The sequence below is a fragment of the Pezoporus flaviventris genome, unplaced genomic scaffold, assembly GCF_033815535.1.
Source record: "Pezoporus flaviventris isolate CSIRO_AGI_PZ_B2104156 unplaced genomic scaffold, CSIRO_AGI_Pfla_v1 ptg000176l, whole genome shotgun sequence".
In the NCBI taxonomy this organism is placed as follows: domain Eukaryota; kingdom Metazoa; phylum Chordata; class Aves; order Psittaciformes; family Psittacidae; genus Pezoporus; species Pezoporus flaviventris.
Genome location: NW_026892724.1, coordinates 321,697 through 349,515, shown reverse-complemented (window position 1 = coordinate 349,515; position 27,819 = coordinate 321,697). Strand labels below are relative to the sequence as shown.

The 27,819-nt window shown below is 53.8% G+C and overlaps 2 protein-coding genes across 3 annotated transcripts; both read right to left on the bottom strand.

Annotated features, from left to right (window-relative positions):
• Nucleotides 1-1,950: 1,950 nt before the first annotated feature.
• YTHDF2 (YTH N6-methyladenosine RNA binding protein F2) lies at nucleotides 1,951-17,409 on the bottom strand. The gene is made up of 5 exons (XM_061480165.1): nucleotides 17,193-17,409; nucleotides 17,013-17,037; nucleotides 16,829-16,908; nucleotides 10,871-12,448; nucleotides 1,951-2,889 (listed from the first exon to the last, which is right to left on the bottom strand). The coding sequence occupies exons 1-5, from the start codon at nucleotides 17,217-17,219 to the stop codon at nucleotides 2,866-2,868; spliced, it is 1,734 nt and encodes a 577-aa protein (XP_061336149.1). The 5' UTR covers nucleotides 17,220-17,409; the 3' UTR covers nucleotides 1,951-2,865.
• A 1,346-nt stretch (nucleotides 17,410-18,755) lies between these two features.
• On the bottom strand, nucleotides 18,756-27,812 carry GMEB1 (glucocorticoid modulatory element binding protein 1). Of its 2 annotated transcripts, none has more exons than XM_061480295.1 (10): nucleotides 27,496-27,812; nucleotides 26,260-26,409; nucleotides 25,314-25,396; nucleotides 24,327-24,451; nucleotides 23,655-23,758; nucleotides 23,108-23,262; nucleotides 22,345-22,473; nucleotides 21,886-22,023; nucleotides 20,984-21,106; nucleotides 18,756-19,903 (listed from the first exon to the last, which is right to left on the bottom strand). In XM_061480295.1, exons 2-10 carry the CDS (start codon nucleotides 26,385-26,387, stop codon nucleotides 19,197-19,199), a joined length of 1,692 nt encoding a protein of 563 aa, XP_061336279.1. In that variant the 5' UTR covers nucleotides 26,388-26,409; nucleotides 27,496-27,812; the 3' UTR covers nucleotides 18,756-19,196. The 2 variants fall into 2 exon arrangements, with proteins under 2 accessions (XP_061336279.1, XP_061336280.1); XM_061480296.1 differs by lacking the exon at nucleotides 27,496-27,812 and adding an exon at nucleotides 25,102-25,222 and having other exon boundaries at nucleotides 26,260-26,312.
• Nucleotides 27,813-27,819: the final 7 nt, after the last annotated feature.

Sequence of the window (27,819 nt, the reverse complement as noted above, 5' to 3'; positions counted from 1 at the left end):
CCAAACAGATCCCCACTGGGCTTCTCCATCCTTTGCCCCAGTTCTTCCTCTGTCCCTTGACTCCAGCAGCTGGGATTTAGATCTATATAGAAAAACTTTGGAACCCCCCATCCCATCCCATCCCATCCCATCCCATCCCATCCCATCCCATCCCATCCCATCCCATCCCATCCCATCCCATCCCATCCCATCCCATCCCATCCCATCCCATCGAACCCCACCGTGCGTGCCCATGACCTCTTCCCATTGGATGAGGAGGATGCTGGATGCGCTGCTGTCCCTTTTCCCCGCAGCACATGGATGTGTGTGTATGTATGTGAGCCAGATGGCTCTGTACATGTACACCTGTGTACGTATGTGAGCTGCAGGCCCCTCTGCACACATGTATGTGTACGTATGTACATGTATGTACGCACGGGCCGTACGCAAGTACCGTAAGTACCACAAGCGCCGCATGGGCGCGCTGCCTGACTCCCTGCTGCCCCCTGGCGGCTGGGAGCGGGCGCGGCGCGGCACTGACCCCTGGCGGGAGAGCGCGGCACTGCAGCCGTCACCGGGGACCCCAGCCCCACGGACCCCTCCAGACCCGCAGCATCCCCCCACCACGCTTTAGAGCATCATCTCCTCTTCCTCTGCCCCATGGAGCCTTCCAGGCCCTCCTGGCACCGGAGGCACCAGGTCCAGGACCTGCCTTCAGACGTGATGGGGTGGGAAGGGGGAACACAGAGGACATTAATGAACTTCAGAATCCCAGCCTGGTTTGGGTTGGAAGGGACCTTACAGCTCACGCAGAGCCACGGGCAGGGACACCTTCCACTAGAGCAGCTTGCTCCAAGCACCACTCAACCTGGCCTTGAACACTGCCAGGGATGGGGCACATCTGACCCAAGTATCTGGTAACACTCATGGCTATGAGTGATGTACAAAACTACCTCTTTTTGTCTCCCCTCTCCAGTTTGGGGTGAAACAGGGCTGGTTTTCACACTACATCTTCCTCTTCCTCTCATATCTCTTTTGGGCTGCTGCTTCAAGACCAAAATGAGGAACAAACTGCATGACCAACCTGTCAGAAAAGCCCTCTCTGGCTTTTCCTGATCCTCCCAAAAGACAACTCATTGGATTCAATCCAGTCCAAGAGCCTCCAGCATCACAAAGCACCAGGTCTTGCCTTCCCACTGAAATCCATGAGGACAGCAGTGAGGAATCTGGGTTTTTGGCCAGCTGGGAGGCCAAAGAGAGGCCAAAGCTGTAGGAGAATTGAGGACAGAAAGAACCAAGCACAGTTGTGAGGACATAGAGGGGGTGAGTATTCCTGGTGGGAAGCCAGGCTCACCAAGAGGCTCCAGCCCCTGCCTGCTCCCAGAGATGAGTTAATAGCCAAGATACTGTTAATGCAGCAGGATTTTCCTCCTTGTGATTTCTTGACCATCAGCAATTTTCCACAGGGAGCTTATCTGGGATACAAACGGGTCTCTGACTCACACACACTTGAAGGAGCCAGATAATCCAATACCTAAACAGGTGATAAGAAACCTGGAGAGGGGCTTTAAACAGGGGACACAGGGAATGGCCAAGGGGAATGGCTTTAACCTGCCAGAGGGGAGACTGAGCTGAGCTCTTAGGCAGAAGCTCTTCCCTGTGAGGGTGCTGAGGCGCTGGCACAGGGTGCCCAGAGAAGCTGTGGCTGCCCCATCCCTGGCAGTGTTCAAGGCCAGGTTGGACACAGGGGCTTGGAGCAAGCTGCTCCAGTGGAAGGGGTCCCTGCCCATGGCAGGGGTTGGAGCTGGAGGAGCTTTAAGGTCCCTTCCAACCCAACCCAAGGATTCTAATCCACAACTTCCCCAGGCTATGGGAACTTGAGGGAATTAAGAGTGCCCTGAACATGCAGAGGGGATAGAGAAGGCACTGCCCTGGGGCAAGGAGTGCTGGGAAGGCAGGAGCAGACACCAGTGATGCTCAACAGGATCTCACGTTTATTATTGAGAAGTGATTAATGGTGAAAAGAAAGGCAATGCCCATTCCTCAGCGGCTCAACAAGAAACTGAAGGAACAGATTCACTACACAGTTTACAAGAGTTGTTCTTTTCGTGTGTGTTCAAAATTCATCTTCCTGTAACCAAAACATGTTTTTACCACTGGTCTCAGCTTCCAAAACTCAAAGTAATCCAGACTCCATCTGTATAATGCACAACAACATCGCTGAGGACTCCTAGGGCTTGACTTTGGAGTAACAAAGGAGAAAATGAACCACCTTTAAGACACAACCTTGTGGACAACTGATCTTCCATTCTTCTTAGGCCAACCCCCCGACTTCCTCCTTGGATTCCTCCTCTTCCAGGCCATGGGATGGGGGGAGAGGGGGGGAAGAAAGAACCAACGTTATTCCACTTGCAGCGCTGGATGTTCCAAGTGGTGTCCCAAGTGCAAATGGCAGAACGAGGGGAAGGAGGCATAAAGGGGTGGAAAGGAAGCGTTGGGGCTTAAAAATGAGAGGAAACCAAAAGGCAGATGCCACTTGTGGGCCTCAAAAACCCCAAAAGAACATAGGAAAAAGACAAAACCCAAAGCGGCTGCTGGGAAATCACAACCAAAGCCAAAAAAAAGGGACAGGTTTTTACCTCTACTCTACCTAGAAGGGATTTTTTTTTGTCCTTTTTGTGGTTTTTAAGTCCTATGTCTGGTGAAATTCCAATCCTTTTTCCTTTGCAACTGAAAGACTGGAAAAGGTCTCTTTGAAGTCAATGAAATTAAGACAAACCAAAGAAGTCCTAATTCTCTCTGGGCTGTTTTGCTCATTCTTTCGCTCGGGGGCAGGTAGCTGGGATGCAATCTCTGCTGCAGTCTCTGGGGGGAGGCAATGGCCATTTACTTCACCCGGCCTTGGCGTTCCTGCGAAAGGGAAGAAGAGGACGTTAGATGAGAGCAGTTGGAATTCCCTGTTTGCACACCCCATCGTTGTGACACATGGATCTGGATCCTAACCCTGACCCACACCACCAAAGCCATGGAATCATGGGATGGTTTGGGTTGGAGGGGACCAGAAAGCCCCACGGGCAGGGATACTTTCTACTAGAGCAGGTTGCTCCAAGCCCAATCCAACCTGCCCTTGAGCACTGCCAGGGATGGAGCACCCTTCTCTGGAGAAAGAGGATGTTTCTATGCAGAGGAGGTTCCTTCCACCCCCTTGGTAGCCATCTCCATCTCTCCGGATGAGCCTTTGCCCCAGGAGGCAGCACAGCACCACATACACCCAGGAAGGGCTGTGACATCCTCTCTGTGCCAAGGACCATGTGCTGGTCTCTTCTGGTTTAACAGAGCGGCTTTGCACACAAGTGTGTCCACATTACCCCAGAGGCTCCAGAGATGCTGCCAGCCTGCATTCCAAGGGCCATTTTCAGCTGAATCAACACCACCTTCCCCAGCCCCAAGAGATGCCAAGCCCATCCCACCTCCACAGCAAAGCAACACAGGAGGTGCCCCTGGCAGAGTGAGATGTGGGTTCTCCCTTCTGCCCCTCAGAAGGAACACCGATGGAGCTCAGAGCCGTTGTCTCAGGTCAGGATGCTGCCCCATGTCACGTTAACCTGGTGGGCAGAGGCACCTTCCCTTCCAGAAGCATGCAGGTCACTCAAAGGAACAGTGTCCTCTGGCACTGCTAAACCCAGGGAGAGCTCATCTCCAGCTTCCATCCTGGGCTAACAGCATGGATAGCTGTGTACTGCTAGAAACCAAGCCAAGAAGGTTGCTAAGAATAGATGCCTTGCATCCAGCTCGAAGGACGGATGCTCATCCATGCCAGGCTTCAGTCCAGCCTCTGCATGAGCCCTGCATGATACCATGTACAGATGGGCAGCTTCTGAGGAGAGAGGTAGATGAAAGCACACATCTCTTCAAGAACATGTGCCCCGCATAGAAGGGAATGAAGTTGACTTTTCTCCACTAAGTCTGCTCAAATCTGTTGCCCAAATCACTGCACAAGAGCAAAACCAAAGTGCAAAGGTGGAAGCAAAGCTGGTCTTGAGCATGAAGCTAAAAAAGAAGGACGGAAACCAGAAGGAAGGTGCCAAGTCCTGCTCCTCCCCTGCTGCCTGGCTCAGTCCCTTCCGTTCACCAAGGCCAGAAGGCAACGTGACCCATTCCTGCTGCGAGAAGCCCCAACCGCCTCTGTCTTCCCAAGGAAAATATGGGATAAGCTGCAGCCAGGTTCAACCACCCCCTTTCTGACCATGTCCTGGTGTCCTGGGCTGGCTGCAGATGGTGGCTGAGGGTCCTACTGTGCACATCACCCCATAGCTGAGCAGATGGACCCCGATTACTCACTTCTTGCTGGGAAAGTAAAGACATCACTTTCAGAAGAGGCTAGAGCAGATGGCCCCATGCTAAAGAGGGGACCACAGTGAACATCTTCACTTCAGGGTGGATCATAGCCCAGTTTTTATCAACCCAGTATGCTGTTTAGAACCTCCTGCTCTTCAAGCTTGCCCCATAACTATTGCTCCCTTCCATCATGGCTGCAAACAGCATCCTCAGGAGCTTGCTGTCTCCTGCATGGAAACAGACGTAGCCAGGGCCTGAAGGACTTTCACAATCGCTCATCTCCCCAGCCCAACTGCCACAGGTCCTGTGAGGACATCCTGGTCCCTGGGGTGTTAGGGAGTATCAAGTGAGCACCCAAATCACAGCAAAGAAGCAAACAGCTCTACAAGAACACACAGCAAAGGTCAGTGATGCTGTAAACATGCATCCTTCCTGGCTCATAGAATGGTTTGGGTTGGAAGGGACCTTAAAGCTCACCCAGCTCCAACCCCAGCCACTGGCAGGGACCCCTTCCACTGGAGCAGCTTGCTCCAAGCCCGTGTCCAACCTGGCCTTGAACACTGCCAGGGATGGGGCAGCCACAGCTTCTCTGGGCACCCTGTGCCAGCGCCTCAGCACCCTCACAAGGGAAGAACTCCTAAGAGCTCATCTCAATCTCCTCCCTTTCAGCCTGAAGCCATTATACTCATTGCTCTGAAATCATGGGCTGTGGGATGACAGAACCTACAGCTCCACGACAGCCCAGGAGAGGGCAGAGCAGCATCTGCATGCACACATCGGGCCTTGCCCTGGTATCTAGTCCCTGGAGAGCAAAGAGATGCCATCAGGAAGTGGTTTTGACTTCATTTTCATTACACCTGAGCCATGTCTTACTGATCCACATGGGAGACTGATCCACTGGGAAACAGCTCAGACTGCTTCCATCTATCACAGCTCTCCTGCCACTCACCATCGCAGTCCCCGGGGCTGTGGCAATGTCCCGTGCCCAGTCCTCATCACTGCAGCCGAAGGAGGTGGTGGGAAAGACAGACGAGAGATTGAGTTTTCTCCTTACGCTCCCAACAGCGGAAGGCCCATAAGGTTGGGCCCAGAAAGATGACAAGAGGTGGTAAATCTGTTCTGAGGCTCTTACCTTGATTAACAACCAACACTGAACCTCAACACCTCTTGGGCAAAGGTAAGGATCTCATTGCCACGCTCCAGAGGGGGAAATAGGTGCTTATCATCAAAGAGAGGGTCTGGAGAAGAACCAAGAGCTGTGCAGCAGATCAACTTGGTTTATTTGAACCTGTCTGACCAGCCAAAGACATCCATAGGGCCAGGAAACAACCTCAGCTTCAAAGTGAGAGGGTCCTAAAGCAAAAGGCATCACTCCCCCACAGAGGAACAGCATGAGATCACGTCACTGGAGTCCAGTCTGTACTCCCAGCATCACTCCCCAAAGAGCTGAGGCAGCCAGCAAGCAAATCCTGGCCTCAAGACACATACACACACTCTTGGTCATTACAGCCTTTGCTCAACAGCCCCACTTGCCCACGATATGGTATTTGGCTGTTGGAATTCTCCTCCCAAAGCCACTGCCTGTCACACACAGCATGTGTGTTTGCAATGCAGCAAAGCAGCACAGATTTCCATGTGCCCACGTCTCCAAGGCCTCAGAGATGAGGAGCCAGAGCAGCCCATTGCCTCAGCTGTGCCCAGACACAGCACAAGTGATGGATGCACAAGTGAAGGATGGTGCATCCCTTTCTGTGTTCATCACAAAGAGCCTCAAGTCCTCACTTGGGATTTATAACCCCAACCTGAGGTGTTCCTGTTGTCAGCCTTCAAAAGCCAGCAGAGTTAAGGGAGGAAAGCTCCATTCCTGCCTGTCTCACCTAGGAAAGGGGATGAAAATCAGAGTGATGTGGTTATGCTCAGACACCTTCATCCTGCCTCCCAGCCACGTAACAGAGCTCACCCCCAACAATGAAGGCAGGAGATACACACATAAAAGTGACTTTGGTAGAGCAGGAAATACCTTTTGGTTTAAGAAGCAAAACCAACTGGGAGGAAAGCCCAACATCTAGAGACCCCCCCAAGGGGCCAACTCGCATCCCTGATCCAAGCACTTGATCACATGAAGAAACATGTATAATCACCCTCCTATAGAGAGAACCATGTCCCACAGGGCAAAACTCATGCAGGGAACAGGAATCTTTCATGCTGCAACAAACACACATACACCCAATACTGCATCTCCTGAGAGGAGAAGAGGAGATGGATTTGCCTGAGTCATCAGCTTGGATAAGGCCAATACTGTGAGAGCCTGGATGACTGTGCATCCATACAAGCAGGGTGGCACTGCTCTGTGGCAGGAGGCCAGCACTTGGTGCCACAAGGCACTGGTTCATGACCCAAAAGCCAGAAGATGGTACAGCCAGGCACAACCAAAACCATCCAGGCAAACGAGGGGACTCCACTAACTGCAGTGAAAATGCCTGCAGGGCAGAGAACAAGCAGCTTGCTAAATGAGTACCTGTCACATAACACTTCACATGAGACAGAAGAGAAGAAAGCATCTTCTTTCAGCTAAAAGCAGTTGCAAACCCTCCACCCAGAGGCAGTTTTAACCAGAGAAGAACAATGTCTTAAAGAGAGACATTAATCTGAAGTCACAGAATGGTTTGGGTTGGAAGGGACCTTAAAGCTCATCCAGTTCCAAGGGCAGGGACCCCTTCCACTGGAGCAGCTTGCTCCAAGCCCCTGTGTCCAACCTGGCCTTGAGCACTGCCAGGGATTGGGCAGCCACAGCTTCTCTGTACCAAGGCCTCAGCACCCTCAGCATGAAGGCAATTAACATATCCAGAAGGATCAGCTCAGGGTACTGCCAGCTGGAGCTGAACTCACCCAGCCAAGGTGAAGATGACCTGGCTGAGAAGGGACACCAAGTGTTGCCCACACCAAATGAGTAAGGAATCAGTTCTTAAGGCCAGGATGTGACATAAACTTCTCCTGCTTAACCAAAGCTAGAACACAACCAAAACCACACAAGGATGCTGTAAAGGGCTTTGGAGTGCTGCCTTAAAACTGTCATAAGCATAAAGACGTCCTTCTGTCAAACAGGCTGTACCAAACTCCAAGGAGCAGCTTGTTTTCTGTTGCCTCTATTGCTGGGCAAATCCATGAGCATGGACTCAGATGCAGAGTATTTAAAAGGCCTGGAAAGAAACAGAAAGGAACTGTGTGCATTGCGGGGGAGGGTATTTGAAGCAAGGGAATTGTGTCTGGGTGCATCCATCAAACTGCACTGTGGGCAAGATCTGGAGCAGGAAAAGGTAAATCGCCTTGGTTGGGAGCATGGAATGAAAGGAGCTGGGAGTGCAAGTAGAATTCCTCTGCTGTCACAGGAAACACTTGGCTTTGCCTGGATGTGCAATGTTCAGGAAGCCAGCCTTGTAGGCAGAACCACTGGCCTGGTGGATATGGTAAAGCCAAAGCAAAGGCAGCACTAACCAGGATGACCATAACAGCAGAAGACAGCGTCAGCATATCCTGGAACAGTGCAGGGAATATGCTCTCCCCTCCCCTCTGAGGTTACAAATGAGGAAGAAAAGAAATAAAGACCCTTGCAAAACACCCCCCAAAGCATTCATTCTTTACAGCAAGTGGGAAATAGTCTGACACCTCCAAACAGGTTCCTAAAACACCACTTAGTGTGCCCTTAAGTTCTCTTTCCTACGGGGAGCAGTGACATTTGCCACTATGAATACTCCCCTTCAAGCAGCAGATGGTGGCAGCACAGAGACAAAGCAGCTCCTGTTTGGGAACAGCAGCTCCAATCCGGGAATCCAGTCTTTCCTGGGATACCCCAGCATGGAAACACCCACAACCCCCTCCCCATCTTGCACAGCTCATCCTGATTCAAGTCCCACTGCAGAATGGCTTGAATCAAGGGCAAACTTGAGAGCAGAGTGCTCCAAGCAGAGAAGGGACAGAGCAGTGTTGGTCTTCATGGGATACGCTTCCCAAAATGCCTTGAAGCTACAAGGAGCCAAGTATCTCAATCCATGGCAGAACGAATCTCCATTAACTTCCTTTAGAGTTCACATGTATCGCTTTTCCACAAGACACAAGCTGTGAACCTTGCACGTGAAAGCAGATCCCGATCCAAAACGGTCACTGCACCATTCCCAGAAATCCCAGAGCATTACTGTGGGCTGGGGGTGGTGGTGGCAGTTATTTTGGGTTTCTTAAAGAGCAAGCCATTCTTACAGGGAGCAAGGGGGTGATGTGATCTATCAGGAAAGCTGCTGCTACGGGTTTCAAGGAGTCTTAACCTGCTCCAGGTAGGATGACACCGAGAGTCAGCTTCAGCATTTGGGATCAGGAGAACATCCAACTTTTTTAAACACTGGATAAGCAGAGCAGAGAGATCCATCTCCAAACAGATTGAGAGCAGCCTCGGGGGCCAGGATGCACAGAGGCAACAGCAAAGGATGAGCAAGAGCATGAGTTCAGTGTTTTCCACCCTGACCTGTCCATTTCAGCTCCAAGGAATGAGGAACATGAACATCCTGTCACCAAAGCCTGGTGGCAGAGACAAAAGACCTGGTAGCAGTGGTAGCACCTGGCTGACCCAAATGCTCCAAGGGAGATACTGCAACCAACTGAGTATATGGCCAATAGCACACACCAAGGGGTTATGTACCAGACCCCCTCCTTGCCTGGGGATTCCAGAGATGGATGACTAAGTTTCCTTCCAAAGAACACTGCTGCTGCACTGTGCCACACTGGAATCCATATCACTTCGATCACTCAGCAGGCACTGAATGCCCATCATTCTGCCCCGAGATGCTAGCACATCCCCAAGAGACACTGAAGGAGAAGGACCCTTTAAAATGCAACAGGAAAGTAGATAAAGATGGTTTGCAGTGCTAAGACAATCGCTAAGCCATGGTTTTAATATCCCACCGATGTTCAGGCAACACAACTTGCAAAGGCAGCAGCTTTCCAGTAGAAGAAACCATTGATCTGTCCACTTTCTACCTCCCCACTCTGCTGCTCTTCCTTCTGCTGAGTACCTGATGCCATTTACCCAGGATTAACTCCTTCCATCCATCCATCCATCCATCCATCCATCCATCCATCCATCCATCCATCCATCCATCAGCAATATTATCTCTTCCATTCTCCCACTATGCCAAGGTCTGCCTAAAGTCAGACCTGGAGCATATGAGAAGTCCTGCTTTCTAAGATGCACTGCACACAACTACATCTCTGATGGCATTCCAAACCTTAGTAAAAGGGATATCACCACTTGAGGACAGGCTGGATACCAAAGTGGAACTATTTAGGGATGTGAAGGCATACAAAATATCTAGGTTCTCACAAAAAGCAAGTTGACAGCCTGCAATGGATTGCTTCCTCCCTTACATCCTTGCTTCAAGTGCTGCAAGTGGCAGGGGACTGGGTACAGAATGGGATCACCTCACTGTATGGGCAAACCAGCCAAAAGCTGTGCTCTGGGTTACGATGAAGGGACCTTAAAGCTCACCCAGCTCCAACCCCTGCCACAGGCAGGGACCCCTTCCACTGGAGCAGCTTGCTCCAAGCCCCTGTGTCCAGCCTGGCCTTGAGCACTGCCAGGGATGGGGCAGCCACAGCTTCTCTGTTCAAACCATGGAAGGAAGAATTCCTTCCTAAGATGCCATCTCCATCTCCCCTCTGGAAGGTTAAAGCCATTCCCCCTTGTCCTGTCCCTGTATCCATTGCTCAAAGTCCCTCTCCAGTTTTCTTATCGTGCCTTTAGGTATTGCTAATGCTCATTTTAATGACTGTTTTGATCAAATACAAGCCAGATCTCAGTGATGGGGAGGTTCAGCAGGAGGGGACCAACGCCAGTAAGACTCATGTCAAGTAGCAATCCTCCTGTTGATGAAGCAATGACAGCAGGCTTGGAGCTGATGGTCAAGCCAGCGCTGCTGCAGGCTTCAGACCCCGGCTTCAGACCCAGCCAAGCTCTGCCAGGAGGAGCAGAATGACCACTGGCACTCACCAGAGAGAGGAGAAGCAGTCACAGACCTGAGCTGCAGTGAGGGAAATGTAGGTTGGGCATTAGACAAAGCCTTCAAGAGGATGGGTAATGAAGCATAGGAATAGATTGCCTGGGGAGGAACAGGAACTGTGCTCCAAGTGGTGGGAAGCATCTGTGACACTGCCTCAACAGTGAGTAGGGGATGGATTAAGTGGCTGTTTCCTAACAACTCCCCAATACCCCCCCCCCCCCCCCAAATCTCCTACTTCAAACTGTCCCCATCCAGGAGCTGACAATAGCACAGGAATACAGCGTGTGTGGATTCCAGCACTAAGGAGATTTAGAGCAACCAAAGGGCAGTGGATTGCAGGCAGGGCCTGGGCAAGCCTCCTCACACTGCTCTGCCCTAGCGCCCATTCCCACCCTGAAGGTTGGGGTGGCAGCTTCTATGAGGCACAGGGATGCCCACCAAGCTTGTGGACAAGCCCCTGCCTTTACAAGCCTGGGTCGAGGCCAGAGACAGACACACAAAGTTACCTTCTTAACATTTTCCTCCTCCTCCTGGCGTTTCTCATAGTGTGAGAAGTCATCGAAGATGGAGGTGGTGTGCTTGTAGGTGGCAATGATTTTCAACACCTGCTTAGCCTTTTCCAGAGGCACCTCCTGAGTGTCCCTGGAGTTGGTCACTGGTTTGTTCTCGTTGTTCTCTAGGCGGATGTGCCGCAGTTGGCTGTTGGGAACGTCCTTCACAAAAATCCACCTGACATCAAAGCGTCCCTTCCACTTGTCCTGGGACCACACCCCCGCACACGTGTTGTAGTCCACAGCAGATTTCATCTCTGCTACTCCGCAGAAGTGACCGCTACCGTTGACACTGAAGAGTAAGTACACGGGGCCCTTCCCATTGAGGGAGCGATAGGCAGCATCCAGTCTCTTGTTGCCGTGCTCCGTGCTGCACCAGATGTTGTATTTAATGGAGCGGTGGATATCGTCCTCCGAGTAACTCTTAATGATGAAAACCCGGCCGTGTTTCGGGTTCCAGTCAAAATCCTTGGGGTTGTAGTTGTTGATGGACCTCAACTTCTCCAAAACGGGGTGAGGTTCCGAAGGAGCAGAACCAGCCGTGGCCTGAGCCTGCCCCACACCGTTCCCATCCACCCCGTTCTGACCAAAGCCGCTGCCCCGGTTCCGAGGGGCAACCCAGCGAGTGGGCTGAGCTGCCGGCACCGGCACCGCCAGCTGAGGCTGCGGCACGGGCAGGGGCTGGGGCTGCTGCCCACTGCAGGCCGGTGCCACTGGGGGGCTGGGAGTGATCTGCTGCCCCCCAGGCTGGGGGGAGGCCTGGGCTGGCTGCTGAGCCATGTTCGGCACTAAGGCTTGTGCCGGGGCTTTTGCCACCGAGCCTTTGTTATCCCAAGTCCCAATATCCATGTTATGTTTTATTGGAGGCGGTGGGAGGCTTGTGCCAGCAATGCCGTTCTTGGTCTTCAGCTTGGGCTGCTGCTTAGCTGGTTTGCTGGCGATGTCAGCCCAGGAGGTTGGCTTTGGAGGAGCGATAGTAGCCGGAGGCAAAGCACTGGATGCCACGATATTACTGGCGATAGATCCACTCCCAACAGCAGAGCCGACGACTTTGGGAACGCTGCTGGTGACGTCAGTGCTGCCCAGTTTCAGAGCTGCCATCCCCTGGTCGATGGTGTTCATGCCAGGGGCCTTGTTGAGAGGCTCATTAGCAAAAGCTGACTGCCCATCAATCATGGCCCCCCCCAGCGAGCTCGGGGCATAGGCGTAATTGCTGCTATAGCCAGAGCTTTGAGTGGATTGTCCCTGAGAACTGTTATTCCCCCAAGCGGAAAAGTCAATCCCACTTGGAAAGAAGTTAAAGCCGTGCTGCCCAAGAAAGGGAGTGCTGCCAAGAGCCCCTGGCTGCCCAAACATAGCATCTGGGAGGAAGTGGGGCTCCCCATTGCTCAGCTGTCCGTAGGAGGTTAGGTAGGGCATGGGTGGATCACCCCCTGTAGACCAGGCAGCTTCGCCTAAGGAGTAGGAGAATCCGATGGAAGGACTGTAGTAGTTTGGTAAGTAGGAATCTGACATTGCAGTGTAGGCATTATTCTGGAAAGGAAAAAGAAACATCATACAGCAAGCGATAAGCACTGAATGGTGAGAATTGAGTTAAAGAAACATGAATAAAAATCAGCTTGGACTTTTTGTGCCCCACCTCTCCCTACCTTAGGGCCCAGCCTTGAAGTACCTCCTGTGTTAGAAGTGCTCTACAAACTGTTTCATTGCCCAAAAAGCTTATACACAGAGGCTCAGCAAACTTCCCAGTGCTGAGATGGGACTGCTCTGTGCTCCTGGCTCAATGATCTTACCGGTCTTTTCCAACCTAAATGATTCAACGTGGGATATGGACACAGAGCTCAAGCAATAAACCCAGTATCTTATCTTCTACTTCTTGTAGCTGCTACTAAAGAGGGCTTTGCTTGCCCATGCAGCTTACTTATCAGCCCTTCCTCTGGTGTTTGAGGGAAGGTTTGGGACAAGGATGCAGATACAAGTGGAATATGGAGGGAAAAGGTGCAGTAGGAGCATGCTGCCAAAGCAAGGATTGTGCCTAATAACTGGTGACCAATGAATACAGCATTACCCCCACTCTTTAAAGTTTCAGAGCTCCCAATAACCCAAGAACTTGCAAACAAACAGGGATTTCAACAGACTACTCCAGTGCTGCAGGCACAAACACCTGGGAATGGGGAGGAATCAGTAGGGTTTCACTAGGAAGACAGTGACAGCAGCAGCACAAGCATGCAGGCTTCAGATCCAGAGAGTGAAGGGAAAAGAGGTGCTCCATGCCTCGATCTCCTTTTTAACACCCAAACAGCCTTGAGGTTAGGAAACCAAATGCCTCATTTTACAATGAGGGAGCTCTCAGCCATCACAAAGATTTGCTTCCATGAAACTTATGTGTCATGGGTTTCCCTCCGGGGAGCACTCAGAGCCATGCTAATGGCCATTCCCATCCCAGAACTTGGAGCTGGGAGCAGCCAGCTCAGTGCAGAGGAGATGAGAGGCAGGTTCGGCTCCCAGTTAGAAGCTCAGCTCACAGCAGGCACTGCTCCAGTTCTGAGTCATGCTTTCACATGTCAAGAACAGCTCCTTGTCCTGTCGCTACAGTCCCTGATGAAAAGCCCCTCTCCAGCACCCTTGTACCCCCCTTCAGACACTGGAAGCTGCTCTGAGGTCTCCACGCAGCTTCTCTTCTCCAGGCTGAACAGTCCCAATGTTCTCAGCCTGTCTCCATACGGGAGGTGCTCCAGGCCCTGCTCATCCTCGTGGCCTCCTCCGGCCTTGCTCCAACAGCTCCATGTCCTTCTGATGCTGAGGACACCGGAACTGCACACAGTGCTCCAAGTAGGGTCTCACAAGAGCAAAGGGAAATGAAGGGCACGCAACTGGTTTGGGGCTAACCCAGTCCTCACTTCACAACAATGAATAGGAATTATTTCATGTGGTCAGAGACAAGGTTGGTCTGGTCACAAAACACCAAAAAGATTTCTATGGTACCTGAATGCACCAAAACTCTAGAGAGACTCTCTCCACATCTTCCATTCTCCCAAAAAAGGGGTTCCAAAAGCAAGTTAACAGCAAACTCCATCTGATCAGGAGCACAACTTTACTAAGCAAGGATCTCAGACCTGTTAAACCCAAACTAATGGCCAATCTTTAGGGCTCAATCTATCCAAAAGCACAACTACTGACCCTGACCCGTGTAACAAGCAAAGTCTCTTCATAAGAGAACTCCTCAATTCAAGGCCAGGTTGGAGCAAGCTGCTCTAGTGAAAGGTGTCCCTGCCCATGGAATGGGGTTGGAGTTGGATGAGCTTTAAGGTCCCTTCCAACACAAACCAGGCTGGGATTCTACGGTTCAATTATAAGAGTAACAATATACTCCCCTGGAAATTAGCTTTAATGACCACAGACACATTGGCCCATAGCTAAACCCCAAGGCCACCAGTCAGAGTAGCTGTTTCCTCTCCACAGGCTTCTCCCTCAAACCTTATCAGTGTCAGATTAAGCTCTCTCCCCTTGTTAGGAAAGGTTTAGAGGTGACAGGTTTAACTTCATGAGGTGCTTTAACACAGCATTCATCAAGTTACTACTTGTACAGTGCTCACCAGTGAGGCTCAGCTAAGGATGGAGCAGTGATATTAACCAAGAGCAGTGTCAGGTCACTTAAATCTCCTTAACCCATCTGAAATCAGGCTCCTGCTGCTCATTACCTGACTAGCTACACCCTGCTATGGGACACCCCACCTCACTCTGCTGCCCTGCAACTGAAGGTTACTGTTCAGCATGACAATAAAGCCACCCTCTCCAACGGCTAAGACTCTTCAGACAGTTATTTCCTCAAATCCCCTGTTCCTCTCCACCTCGGGTCAGAAGCAGACTCCTTGCTGCTGCTGAGCTTGCACTTAGTATCTCAGCTGCCAAATACACAGTAACTTCATTCCCCAGTAACAGTCACACCTGGGACAGCAGCTCCAGCCCGGAAACTTCACAAAGTTGTTACCTCCTGCTTCTGTGAGAGCAGCTTCTGGAGCTGCTGCTGTTACTCTGTGGCACTGGGCTGCACTGCACTCCTTTCTCAGAGCCCCAGCTGTAACAGCCTTTCCCATCTCCAGAAAAAGCCCTCTCCAGACTGACCCTGGGGTTTTCTTTGCTATTATCCTGAGTGTCAAAACACAGATGAGAGCCAAGAGAGCACGGCAAGAATCCCACACTGGTTTGGGTTGAAAGGACCTTAAAGCTCATTCAATTCCAAGGGCAGGGACCCCTTCCACTAGAGCAGGTTGCTCCAAGCCCCTGTGTCCAATCTGGCCTTGAACACTGCCAGGGATGGGGCAGCCACAGCTTCTCTGGGCACCCTGTGCCAGCGCCTCAGCACCCTCACAGGGAAGAGCTTGAGATAAAGTCACCCTAAAGCTCCTTTCACTGTTCACATGATGGTTTAACCTCGCTCCTGCTGTATTCCTAGAGCAGCTCCTCTGTGGGTCATGCTCCCATAATCTCCCATGTTTTAAATCATGTTTTTACCACTGTGACACAAGCAAAAGAGAAAATGAACCTTCACAAGTTCTTCATCATCCATACAAAATATGGCAAAACACTTTGTTTCCAACACTGTTATCACCTCCATTCTCTTTAGGAGACTGAACTTGGCAGGAAATACATCTCCACATGCAGAAGGAAGCTGGACTGGCAAAACCGCACCATGAAATAACAGCTACTGGGGAAGCAGTTGCTTTGACTGATGGTTTGAGAAAGTGACCACACACTCTCCCACCTTATTCAGGTGAACTTAAGCTTTTCCATTGAGGGAGCTGAATGCAGGGAGTTATCTGAACGAATCCTGAAGATTGTGAAGAACTGAGAGGTTCTTAAAGACTCTGGAGGCTCATTTCTTCAGCACAAAAGAGGGAAAACCCTTGTTGAACAGCTCCTTTTGACTAGTCACAAGTGGAGAGGGAAGCGAAGCCAAAGGGAATGAAATATCTCCACCACTCGCTTGTCCCATCTTATCAGCTGAACTCCATCTGCTCTGGGTCACTCTCCAATGCTCAGTGAGAGAAACAAGCAAAGCTCAGTTAACAGCAGAGCTGATCTTGATCCAAAGTGAGAGGAAAAGGAGCTGGAAGCGCTTTTCAGGAGCTGTTCTAACTAAAAGGCCTCAAGAAGACCATTATCCCACGTAGGGTTTTGGTGTCAAACAAGAGAAGACCCTTTTGGTCCACCTGGAGAGAGAACCTTGACCACATCCTCCCAAAGCCCCTGCAGCACAAGTGCAGTGCAGGAAGTGATTCTGCAACAGGGGTTGTGCATGAGCTCACACAGTGCAAAGACGCAGAAGGCAGCAAGGAACTGGGCTAAAACTGAAAGAGCATAAAGAGCAAGAACCAAAACACAGGAGGGAACCAAGGCCACACCAGCAGGACTGAAAGAGCAGCTTCAAGGCAGTTACACTAAAGAAAGGAGCTGAACACTGCCTGCACCCTCAAACAGCTGCTAAACCCTTTATCACTCACCCACCACAACCAAGTGCTTTCTGCATGGAGAAATGCATGGATAAAGCAGCACAGCGTGGTCAAGAAGCTGCCAGCCATCCATGGAGATAGGGAAACACAAGGATGCCAACCAAACACAGGTAAAAGGCAGCATATATATGGTCAGAAAACTGCCAAATACCCACAGAGATGGGGAAACACAGGGATGCCAACCAAACACACGCATAAAGCAGCATATACGTGGTCAGGAAGCTGCCAAATACCACATGCAGCCCATAGAGATGGGGAAACACGAGGATACCAACCAAACACACATACAGAGCAGGATACAGATAGTCAGGAAGCTGCCAAACACCAAATACAACCCACGGAGATGGGGAAACGCGGGGATATCAACCCAAGCCGACTCCCAGCGCTCGCTGGTACTCACCGGCCGCGCCTGGGGGCTCAAGTAGGGCTCGAAGTCATCATCATTCAACCCATCCTTCTGGTGCACGGCTCCGTTTTGCACTGGGGACGAGACGCAGCGCGTTAAGGGATGAGCCCAAAGCACTCACACTCACTCACACTCACACAAACACCACACACCCCCCATCCCCTCCCCATGCTCTCACCTTTGCTGCTCTGCCCCTTGGGTCTCTGCAGGGAAGGAGAGAACAGAGAGCGGTGAGTGCCGGCGCACAATGGAGCCGCGGCCCTGAAGGGAAGGGGAAGCGAAGGGAGGGGAAGGCCGCGGCCCTGCGCTAGGCCGCAAAGCCGCGGGCTCGCCTAGCGGGCCCGGCGCGGCTCACTACCTGCTCCAGGAGGCTGCTGGCCGACATGGCTCCGCGGCGGGGCGGGGCGGCGGCGGCTTTGTCCGGGCTCGGTACCGACGGGGCTGGCTTTGAGGCTGGCTTGGGCGGACTCCGCGGCGTGGAACCCCCGCGGCGGGTGTCGACGCTCTAGGCCGCCGCCCGCCCCCTCTCTCGTCTGCTCCAGCCCCAGCCGTGCCTATGGGCCCCGCCGCACGCGCTCCCCAGCACAATGGCGGGAGGGGGGCGGGCGGGGGAGCGGCGCGGTGCATGGCGGGATGGAGGAGGACTTAAGCGAGCGGCGCCCCCTCTGGGCTCTCGGGCGCCCGGGGGGGGGGGGGGGGGGGGGGGGGCTGAGGTCGCTCTTAAAGGGCCAGGCGCCCACATTGGCTGCACTCCCCGAAGCCCTGCTCTGTTACACCCCCATAGCACAGGTCCCATCCCCATGCTCAGGGGACCTGGGGACCATGGCATGCCAAAAGGAATATGGAAAGAAGCAAAGCCAAGAGTAGGGAGCAGGGAAGAGCCTGCTGCACGCATGGAATGGCAAAGGGGGGCCCCAGAAGGACCTAGTCCCCCCCTAATCAAAGGAGAAGAATGGGGTGAAGGCAGTTGGATATGGTGGTGGTGGATCCCAAATCCATGAGATCAGCTCCTGCAGATGTCCCTCCACGGGCAGCATCACCCCAAAGCTGCAGGCAGAGGGTCCCCATCCTGCTCTGAGGGGCCGGAGCCGAGCCCCCTTTCACCTACCCCTGCACAAACCACTCAAACCTGGGTCCAGTTTTCCACTTTTCCTTTTTAATCAAAAAAAATAGGCAAACACATCTTCCTTCCGTCCTCCCCCCTCCCCCGCCTATGGTGTGTTCTTTAATAGTTCCAGGCAAGCAGCTCCCCCTCCTTCAGCCTTCCCAAACCTCTTTCCCCTCTTCCCACCATGGCAGAACCCAAAGAGACCCCGGACTCAGGGCAAAATCCACCTAAAGCAGAGGGAAAACCCCGTTATTCCAGCCCTGTGCTGGTTCTAATCCTGCACAGGGATTATAGGAAGGAAAAGAAAGGAATAAGCCCAAATGAAACCCACCCAACAAGTAGCGACAAGCACGGAGCAGCCCCAGCACACAGTGCAAATGGGAGCTGTCCCGATCCGGAGCCTAGCGTTCCCGGGATAGCGACAGCACAACATGCTTTGTACATCCCATAATGTCCCTGTGGCGTGGAGCAGCGAAGGGAAAAGGGGAATTGGAGGGGTTTAAGCTTGAGTTGATCGATTGAGCCTTGATGCAAAAGGCTGAAGGGATGGTGGGGAGTGGTACCAAGGGAAAGGGATGGGGGGAAAAGTGCTGTGGGACTGGGATCCAGGGAGCCAGACAGAAGGTCCTGGGGCTTTGCATCTGGGAAATATGGACAAGGATCATGGACTAATGATGGGAAAGAGCAAACAAATCCAAACCAATGGAGCTATAAACGCAACCTGTGTGGAGGGGAGGGTGAGGACAGTGACACCAGAACCACTGCCTCCCCCCCAGAGCACGGATAATAACATTAACAATAATATAATAATAATAATAACAATAAAAAATTCCCAGTTGAGGTGAGAGTGATGAGTCCGAGAGAATCCCCTTCCCAGGGGGAAAACTCCAAATGAGGTACCTGGTCCACCCCAAAGCTGTGTCCCCTTCCACAGTCACACCAAGGCTTGGTGACCCTCCGGGCCCAGTGTCCAGTTCCTCCCGGCTGGGCTGGTGAGCACGGATCCAGTCTCTCCAGGACCCTGCAAACAGGGGGTGTTGTTCAGTGCTCCACAGAGCCAAGTCTCCTGTGTTCCTCCAGCTTTTTGTGTGTTTAAACCCCCCCAGATTAGAGCTATCTCTATTCTATACAGGACAATGAAACAGCCGTGGAAACAAATGGGGTGGCTGGAAAAGATGCTTCATCAAAAAAAGCTTCAAATGAAACCAAATTCCCCAACTCTTTCCCCAGACTGAAGCTCGTTTTCCCCCACTTTTAGTCCTCCAAGACCACAATCTCCACGTTATGAACCTGGTGCTGATGCTCCTCCCCATCTCCCACCACTTTCTCCTCAGTCCTCAGCTCCGTCTCCAGGATCACCGCTTTCCCCTCCGCCTCCTCTGCATCGCCTTCGGGATCGGGCGCCGGGTCAATCTCTATGATGGTCTGCCCATCATCGGAGGTGCCCTCCACGGCTTGGATGGTGGAGGTGAGCCCGGACTCCATGGCCACCAGCTCCACGGGGTTCACCACGGTGGCCACGTTGGCCAGGGCCCCGCTGTCCTGCATGGCCGCCGAGCTGAGCAGCGCCAGGCTGGAGGACGGGTGGAGGGTGACGGTGTCGGAGGAGCTGGTCTTGGAGGAGGACACCACGGTGGCGTAGCGGAAGAGCTGGGAGCCGGAAGGCAAGGTGTGAACAGTCACCGGGCTGGAGCCTTGGCTGATGGTGGCCACCGGGATGTTCCCGACGGAGAACTGCTGTCCGACGGGCGCGATGGCGATGGGCGAGATGACGGTGAACTGGGGCTGCTGGATAGGGGTGGAAGGGCTGAGGACGGTGGCGGAGGCCGGGCGCTGCAAGCGGGGTCTCTTAGGGGGCTTGGGAGCGCTGACGGGCATCAGCACCACGTTCTGGATGGTTTGGGACTTCGCCTTCTGGTCCTTGGCCAGTTTCTTCTGCTCTTCCAGCTGCCGCTCCAGGTCTGCAGAGAGAACACAACCAAGATCAAACCCCCTGTTTGTGACCAGAGGGCTCCTACTCATCTCAATGCTTCACTCAAATCAAACTGCACCAAAGGAAAAGGTGACCAGATTCTCCTGAGCTGCTTTTGCAGCTGATAGGGAAGAAGCAGTCATAGAATCATAGAATGGCTTGGGTTAGAAAGGAGCTTAAAATCATCCAGTTCCAACCCCTGCCATGGACAGGGACACCTCACACTAAACCAGGTCACCCAAAGCTCTGTCCAACCTGGCCTTGAACACTGCCAGGATGGAGCATTCACAGCTTCCTTGGGCAACCCATTCCAGTGCCTCAGCACCCTCACAGTAAAGAACTTCCTCCTTAGATCTAACCTGAACTTCCCCTGTTTGAGTTTGAACCCATAATGCCCTGTGTCGGTTGTCTCCCTCTCCTGGGTATTTCTGCTCCCCCAAGCCAGACAAGGGAGAGTGGGTAGGAAGCAGCAGGAACTGCTTCCCAAGCTTGGCCGGATGCCCTTCCCAGGATCCAGGCACTGGGGACAGGGAACAGGACTGTCTGCATCAGAAACCATCTCCCTCAACCCCTGTGTGTGTGAACACAGGGAGTCAGGAGTAACCCGGTCACCTCAGTTATCCAGGGCAGTAGGGGACTGGGACATCCCAGATAAGAACAGGTCCTACAGGACACGGTGAGCAGCTCTGGGGAATCCAGGTCAGGTCATTGGCTTCAGCTCAGGGGAAGCTGTGCAGGACACACGATAGCTCCATGCCAAGGTGAGCAGGCAGCTCAGTACCCAGAGCAGCTCAGAGCTTCAGCATCCATTGCCTGATGCTGGTGGCATCTGACTCGCACCCTCAGCACCCTGCCTGGCACCACAGACTTTGGGCTGTCAAATCCCTCAAGCAACTGCTCACTGTGAGGTAAGGGAGAGGGGAAATTCCACTCGAGCCCTGGATGGAAAGGGATCAGGATAGGTTTGTTTCAGGGCAGCATGTGTTGAAAAGAACCCAACTATGGTTCATTTAGGGGGTATATGGAAGGAAATCAGCTCCCCAGGGGAGAAGCCTTTCCCAGGCTGTACCTGCCAGAGTGTAAAGAAACTGCTCCTCTCCTTGCTCTGTCTGGTTTTTCCTGTTGTCCAGAACCTTCTTGACCGTGTCCATCAGGCCAAACGTGTGGGCAACGTTGTTCAGGACTGCAGCATCTGCAAGGGAAGCACATGGGATGAGTGTCGGGTCCCACAAGAAATGCTTGCATCACACCAAAACCCTGCTGCTGCTTCACATACAACTCTCTCTGCTCTTCCACAAGAGCTGGCTGGCAAAGGCAGACCCAGCTCCCTCATCCCTCTGACATCCCAGGCCTCAATAACCCCATTCCCATGTTAAAGACCCAGAGATGTGTCACCCAAGCAGCTCAAAACTGCTGCAAATGAAAGCACTAGTTGCAATCCCAGAGATACACATGAGCTCTCCACCTCCAAACCATCCCCCCATGCACTGACACCAGCTTCACTGACAGCTCTGCAGAGTTTCTATTCGAATCTACTGACTTCAATCACTCCCAGCTCCAAAAAGCTCCCCCTGACATAAAGATGTGCCAGATGTTAGCCAAAGCTAACTTAGGAAAGACATCAAATAACCCTGCCTAAAATGAAGGCTGGGGCTTTGTGGACGTTCTCCCAGCAAGAGGTGCCCAAAGCCTGAGCTCATAGGGGTTGAACTGGATTAGGGAACTGAGCTGAGTTCAAAATAACCCTAAAAAGAGGAGTTATTTTTAAGCCAGATCACTTCCATCCTCTGGTTCAGCCCCAAAACCAGGTTCTCTGCCACAAGTGAGGGGGCAGGACCTGTTGTAGCCTGCACTGAGAAGTGCACAGAGAAGTGTTGGGACAGCTCTGGTCCAAGGGATGGACCCCTCTCACTTCAGCTTTTGCCTGCAGCTGCCCCAGGGCAGAGGCAGAGGCTGTGGCTCACCACCTACCTGTCATCTGGAAAGGAGACTGACCCAGCCTCTGCTGGACGCCTCTTAGGACTTCTTCTATCTCCTTCTGGATGTTGCACACAACCTCTTCCATCAGCCCCACATCAGCTATTCCTTTCCAGAACATCAGAGTGTCCTCTGGCACAAGGAGAGGAGGGAAAAAGAAGTCAAACATAAACAAGCACTTGGTGGTTTCCCCCACTTAAACCATTCAGGGAAGAGTGAGTTTGCAAGACAAGCTCTAATTTGGCCATTGGGGTGGATATGTCATGCCACCCCCCCCAAAATGAGTCCAATCCTGCCTGCAGCAGTGAGGAGATGCAGTTGGGAAACACTGGGACAAGCCAAGGGGCTGGGAGACAGCTCTGGCATTGCCTCAACTCTCCTTATTGTCAGGATTTCAGCTTCTTACAGGCCAGAAGAGGGGAAGAAAACAGCTGAGAAGAAGCCTGAGCTCACCCGAGATCTCGTCCGTGTCCTTTTTCATGCCTTCCTCAGTGGCCATGGTGACAGCAGCCGTCAGAGCTGAGTTCCACTCGATGCCCTCCTCCATGCTCTCCTCTGACAGCGCAATCTGGGTGATGCTCCCTGCCAGAGAGGAGATATCAGCTCCCTCTGCAGCCCATGCGGGGCCAGCGCTGAACCCTGCTTTATTTTCCACCCCCCTCAGCCCCTCAGATGACAGAGTCAGGGGCTGAGCTCTTTATAGAAGGGAAACAGAGCTGACTGTATCCTGTTTCTAGGTCAAACCTGGGACTAAGTCAATGTGCAGTCACTTTAGGGTTTCACCATGGTGCTTTCCAGGAGGCTCTCCTTAGCCTATGGATGACTTTGCCACCTCACTCACCCAGGGCCTTACAGAGCTGTACCTTGCCCAGCTGAATGATGTGGTATAGCTGGGAGTAGTTCTTCCCCCTTAACCTCAGCAAAGAGATCACTTTCTGCTCAGAATCACAGGATTCACTGGGAATTTGCAGTTGGAATCATGGAATCCCAGACTGGCTTTTGTTGGAAGGGACCTTAAATCTCATCGAGTTCCAGCCCCCTGCCACGGGCAGGGACCCCTTCCACTAGAGCAGCTTGCTCCAAGCCCCTGTGTCCAACCTGGCCTTGAACACTGCCAGGGATGGTGTGACTGGTGTGGGGGTTGAACCTGATTTGATGAGTCCAAGGAGGAAGAGGAGTGCCAAGGACACTGCCATGGCACTGAGTGGTCTCCTACCATCAGCTGATGTAGGGGTCTGCACCACGCTCTGCTGCCCCGGCACTGGTGCTCTGGCGCTGCTGATGAGGAGATCGAACTTGGTGCTTCTGCAAGTGTTGGTGCACACTTTGTCGTGCTGGTAGAAGTCAATCTGCCCCGAGTCCATCATCTTCCTGTGCAGGGAGGGGGGAAGAGGACCAAGCTCAGCTCAAATCTCAGACTAAAGGGAGTATTCCACATAGGAATGCTATGGAGGCCATGAGAAGGATGGAGAATGGGAGACTCTTTGCACACAAAGTAGTGCAGGGCTTTCAAATGGCAAATACAAGCCATCCCCAGCTTCATAGACAGGGTTCCAGCCCTGTTTTACCCCTCACAGGTCCCCCAGGTAAGGGTGGTTCTGTGCAGGGGGAGGAATGGTGGCCTTGAACCACAGACCAAGGCTCTCTGCAGGCACCAGCCAAGTAATGTGAGGCTCCAGAAGAGCTCCTGATGCAGACAAGTGCTGCTCAGGACCTGCAGCGATGGAAGCAGAGCTGGACACAGTGCTCAGCAAATGAAATACCTCAGCATGATGCCTCCGAGGCGGATGGCTCTCTTCCAGTCCTTCAGGGTGGACTTCCCAGCCAGGTGGACAAAGTGCTTTGGGCTGATCAGTTGGTCATTGAACTGCCAAGGAGACAAGCAAAGAGGGTAACATCACTTTGCAAGTGTGGAATGGAGCACCCAGCACAGCCACCCACAAGTCACCTAACCCCCAACTTCCACCCAGGAAGAGGAGCTGCTTCTCACATCCCTCCTAGCTCCCACCCCCTTGCCGCTGCAATGCTTCTAACTCCAGACTGGATCTGGAACCATCGGCACTGGAACCACACAGCTCTACCTCAGAACAGCCCTGAAGGCTTTCCTAGGAAGCATGAACCAAATCATCTCCTTCTGGGAATATGGACATCGGAGATCACTAAGGGAGACTCCTGTTCCACCAAACAGCCCAGCAACATCTGCCTGGCACAGGCATTCACTCAGCTGTCCTGTCCTGCTCCAGGAACTAAGAGAGCTCCTGTTGAGCCTCAGCAGCTCCCACTGGGGATTCAGCCTTGGCTGTTCTATCAGCACTCAGAACCCCGCACACTGCAAAGCCGCTCAGTTCCAAGGTAGGGCTCACAAGGAAGTCCTGCAGAGCTCAAGCCTCCGGAGCTTGAGAGCAGCGAAGGAACCCACTGCAAAGCTCCCTCACCTTCACACACTTGACATTAATCCCTGGGCAGACAAACTTCTTCCAGAGCAGGATGGCTTTGCTCTCCCCGCACGTGATGGGGTAGGCGATCTCAATCTCCTCGTTCGCCTCGATGCTGCTGGGGTCTAAGGGAGGAGGAAGGGGGGAAAATGAAAGTATCCACCCAAGAGGATCCAGTCCCATGAGGTGAGAGCTGAAAGCTCACAGGATGCACTCAAGGAACCAAAAGAAGGGCAGATCCTTGGTCAGGATCAGTCCTCTCTTGGTCTTCTCCAATCACTAACAGCAACTGGCATGTGCTTTTTCATCTAGCACCGCTCCAAAGGCAGCTCATCTATCAGGACAAGGGGAGATGTGTCAGGGAGAACAGTCCTTGTGGAAACAAAATGCTCTCAAATGGGAAGCTCAGACTTCTCTGGTCTCTCTTTAGCAGCAGGAACAGCTACTTCCTGCTAATACATTCTCTTCACATGCTGAAAGACTCACACCCCACACAGGAAGCAGAAGAGTAGCCAAGATCTAGTGACAGCACCTAATACCAGGAGCCTTTTCCCACTCACTCCCCAGGATAGCAGGGAGCACTTGGAGCCAGTGAGCTCGGCTCTTCCAAACATCCAACCCCAAGTGCCAGGCTGTTCCTTCAGCACAGAGCCAGCAAGCAGAGCGTGATGCTGCACTCAGTGCAGACACAACCACCATCCTCCTCACCAGCATTCCTGCCTGCCAGCAGCCAGAGTGAAATCTCGGCTCCCCTGGACCCCCTGGGAGCCCTTACCATTCATTGCAGGAGAGCCAGGAGCTCACTTCCAGGACTTTGAGACCATGCAGTAACAGCAGACTCTTATTCCAGGCTATGCCCAGACCCTGCACCCACATCCATGCCTGGGAAACAGCATCTGCAGGGGCAGAGCCAGAAGGAAGCCCGACGAACTGGAGCCACCAGCCCTGCAGAGGAGGGGATTCTGCCCATGCCAAGCAGGAACTCACCGATCCCTTCTTCTAGCTTGTGGATGGTGTGGGTTTCAACAGCCACCACGGCGGCACTGGCCTCGGAGCTCTCCTGGTAAATCCTGTTGGGAAAGCAGGGATCCAGGAACAAACGATGGATTCAGCTTTACAGCACGGGGCTACACATTCCTGCCATTTCTTCCTTGCCTGTGCTCCAGGGAGGTGGATTCTGTTTGATCCACTTCCACAATGAGAATCCCAAGGCCTCTGACAGGCAGAGGTGTTCCCAGCCCTGGCATTGCACCCTCCCCACTGCCAGTGCCAGGAAGCAGCTCTGCAGTGGTGCTTCCTGGTGCCTTCTCCTCCCATTCTGGACACAGGCAGGAGGAAGCAGAGCAGAATGTCCCAGGATTTCTTCTCCCAGCCCTGTGTGACACTGCAGCACTGGTGGGCATGCAGGGAAGAGTTGCTGCCATGCCTACATGTGGCTGTTATCCAACTGGAGCATCAAACGTACATCATGACTGCTACGAGCCTGGTGGCAGCTACTTCTCTGCAGCAGCAGCCCAGCTACCCCCGAATTCCCTCCAACATCCCAGTTTTGTTGTATTTGAGAGGATTATCTTTGGGAATGCTGCCATGGATGCATATATGGGTCTGGATATACATCCAGCAGCTGCAGTGTGGCAAAACCCATCTTGGGCTGGAGAGGGAAGAGGGAGAGCAGGAGGATGCATGGCCAGGGCAGCACCACCAGCACCTCTCTGCTTCCCTGCTTCTACAAGTGCTTCCACATTATCCCCACAGGACAACTGCAGTGCTCAGAGGCCCGTGGCAGCGACACACGCCAAAGCCTTTGGGGTCTTTCTCCCTGCACAAAACCAACACAGACCTGGAAACCACAGCACCGGTGGGTTCCCCCGGCACAGAATTCCACTGGGATCCCCCTGATCCCACCCCACACCTCCCAGAAGAGCCGACTCACCCTTGCTGCACCGGCTGGAGCTGCAGGATCACCTGGGTTTTGGTATCCTCCGGGTTCTCCCCTTCGTTGCCGTCACTTGGTACAACCACCACATCACCCACAGGGACGCTCACTTCGGCATTCGCCATCTCTCACATGAAGGCTGCGGTGCTGCAAGGGGGGGGCAAAGCAGAGGCTGTGTGCGTGTGGGGAGAGGGATATGGTCCATGAATCCACGGAGAGCACCGGGCATTGTGGATCCAGCACCTGGTGTGCTGGGATTCCTCCTCCCCATCACCATGGGGATGTCCAACAGAGAGAGGCAGAGCCCCTATCCCCATCCCACCCGCACAGTGGGGTTGGAGAGAGCACCACGTGCTTCCCAAGGTGGGATCAAACCGCCCATGGGATGCTCTGATCATTCACTGCCCCACAGGGGAGCCGCTATTGCCTTGGATCCAACCATCCTTGGGATGCTCCAATCCCTCACTACCGGGATCAGCCCAGTGCTGGTGCTCTGCCCCAAGGTGGAATCCTTGGATTTAACCATCCTTGGGATGCTCCAATCCCTCACTACTGGGATCAGCCCAGTGCTGGTGCTCTGCCCCCAAGGCGGGCTCCTTGGATCCAACTGCCCTTGGGATGCTTCGATCCTTCACTGCCCCACAGGGGAGCCGCTATTGCCTTGGATCCATCCACCCTTGGGATGCTCCGATCCCTCGCTACCGGGATCAGCCCAGGGCGGATGCTCTGCCCCCACACTGGAACCCTTGGATCCAGCCTCCCCCCGCTGCCGGGACCAGCCCGGAGCTGCCGCTCTGCCCCACAGCGGCCCCGCTATTCCCGGTGGGAGCCGCGCTCACCGGGGCTGATCTCGGTTCTGGACCCCTCCCCCATAGCGCTCGGTGCCTCGCTCGGTGCCACCCCGCCCCAGCACAACCGGTACCGGGACCTCCCCCGCCGGTATCACACTTCCTTCCCCCTCCCCTCCCCTCCCCACACCGGGGTCCGTTCCCCCCCCCCCCCCCCCCCCCGGCGGCGTGCGGCGGGGCGGGGCGGGGCCGCCCGGGGGGAGGGGGCGTGGCCTGCTCGTCACCCCCCACCCCCCCCCCGCACGGCGGCGGCGGCGGCACGTACAGCGGCGCGCGCTGGGGCGCCCCCTCCCCTCCCCTCCCTTACCCCGTCCCTCCTCCCTCCCCGCTCCGCCCCGCCGCCGCTTGACCCCTCCCGGCTCCCGTAGCGCGGCGGCCCCCTTACCGTCACCGAGCGGCCGCGTCCGGGGGGGGGAGATAGGAGGAGGGAAGCGGGCCCGGCAGCAACGCGCATGCGCAGGAGCCGCGGCGGCCTCAGTCGCCAGCACTTCCGGCCGCCGCCTGCCGTAAGGGGGGGGGGGGGGGGGGGGGGGGCGGCGGGTCGGTGCCGCACTGCCCTCTAGTGGCCGAAGGCGGGACCGCACCCGGGACACGAATGAGGACCGCAGGGAGGAGGGAGGGGCCGGGTCACCGGAGTAGTGCACCCCGGTACCGGGCACTCATCGCACCCCAGCCGGTGTTACCGGGACCCCCGGTCGAGAGCCCCCTG

Coding starts and splice junctions, on each gene's coding strand:
- YTHDF2 (XM_061480165.1), bottom strand. CDS start 17,219: ATGTCGGCCAGCAGCCTCCTGGAGCAG. Junction 16,909..17,012: donor CAAGGGGCAGAGCAGCAAAG/GTGAGAGCATGG, acceptor TCTCGTCCCCAG/TGCAAAACGGAGCCGTGCAC. Junction 12,449..16,828: donor TGAGCCCCCAGGCGCGGCCG/GTGAGTACCAGC, acceptor TTTCCTTTCCAG/AATAATGCCTACACTGCAAT.
- GMEB1 (XM_061480295.1), bottom strand. CDS start 26,387: ATGGCGAATGCCGAAGTGAGCGTCCCTGTGGGTGATGTGGTGGTTGTA. Junction 23,263..23,654: donor CTCGGAGGCATCATGCTGAG/GTATTTCATTTG, acceptor CTCCCTGCACAG/GAAGATGATGGACTCGGGGC. Junction 21,107..21,885: donor GTCTCCTTTCCAGATGACAG/GTAGGTGGTGAG, acceptor CTTCCCTTGCAG/ATGCTGCAGTCCTGAACAAC.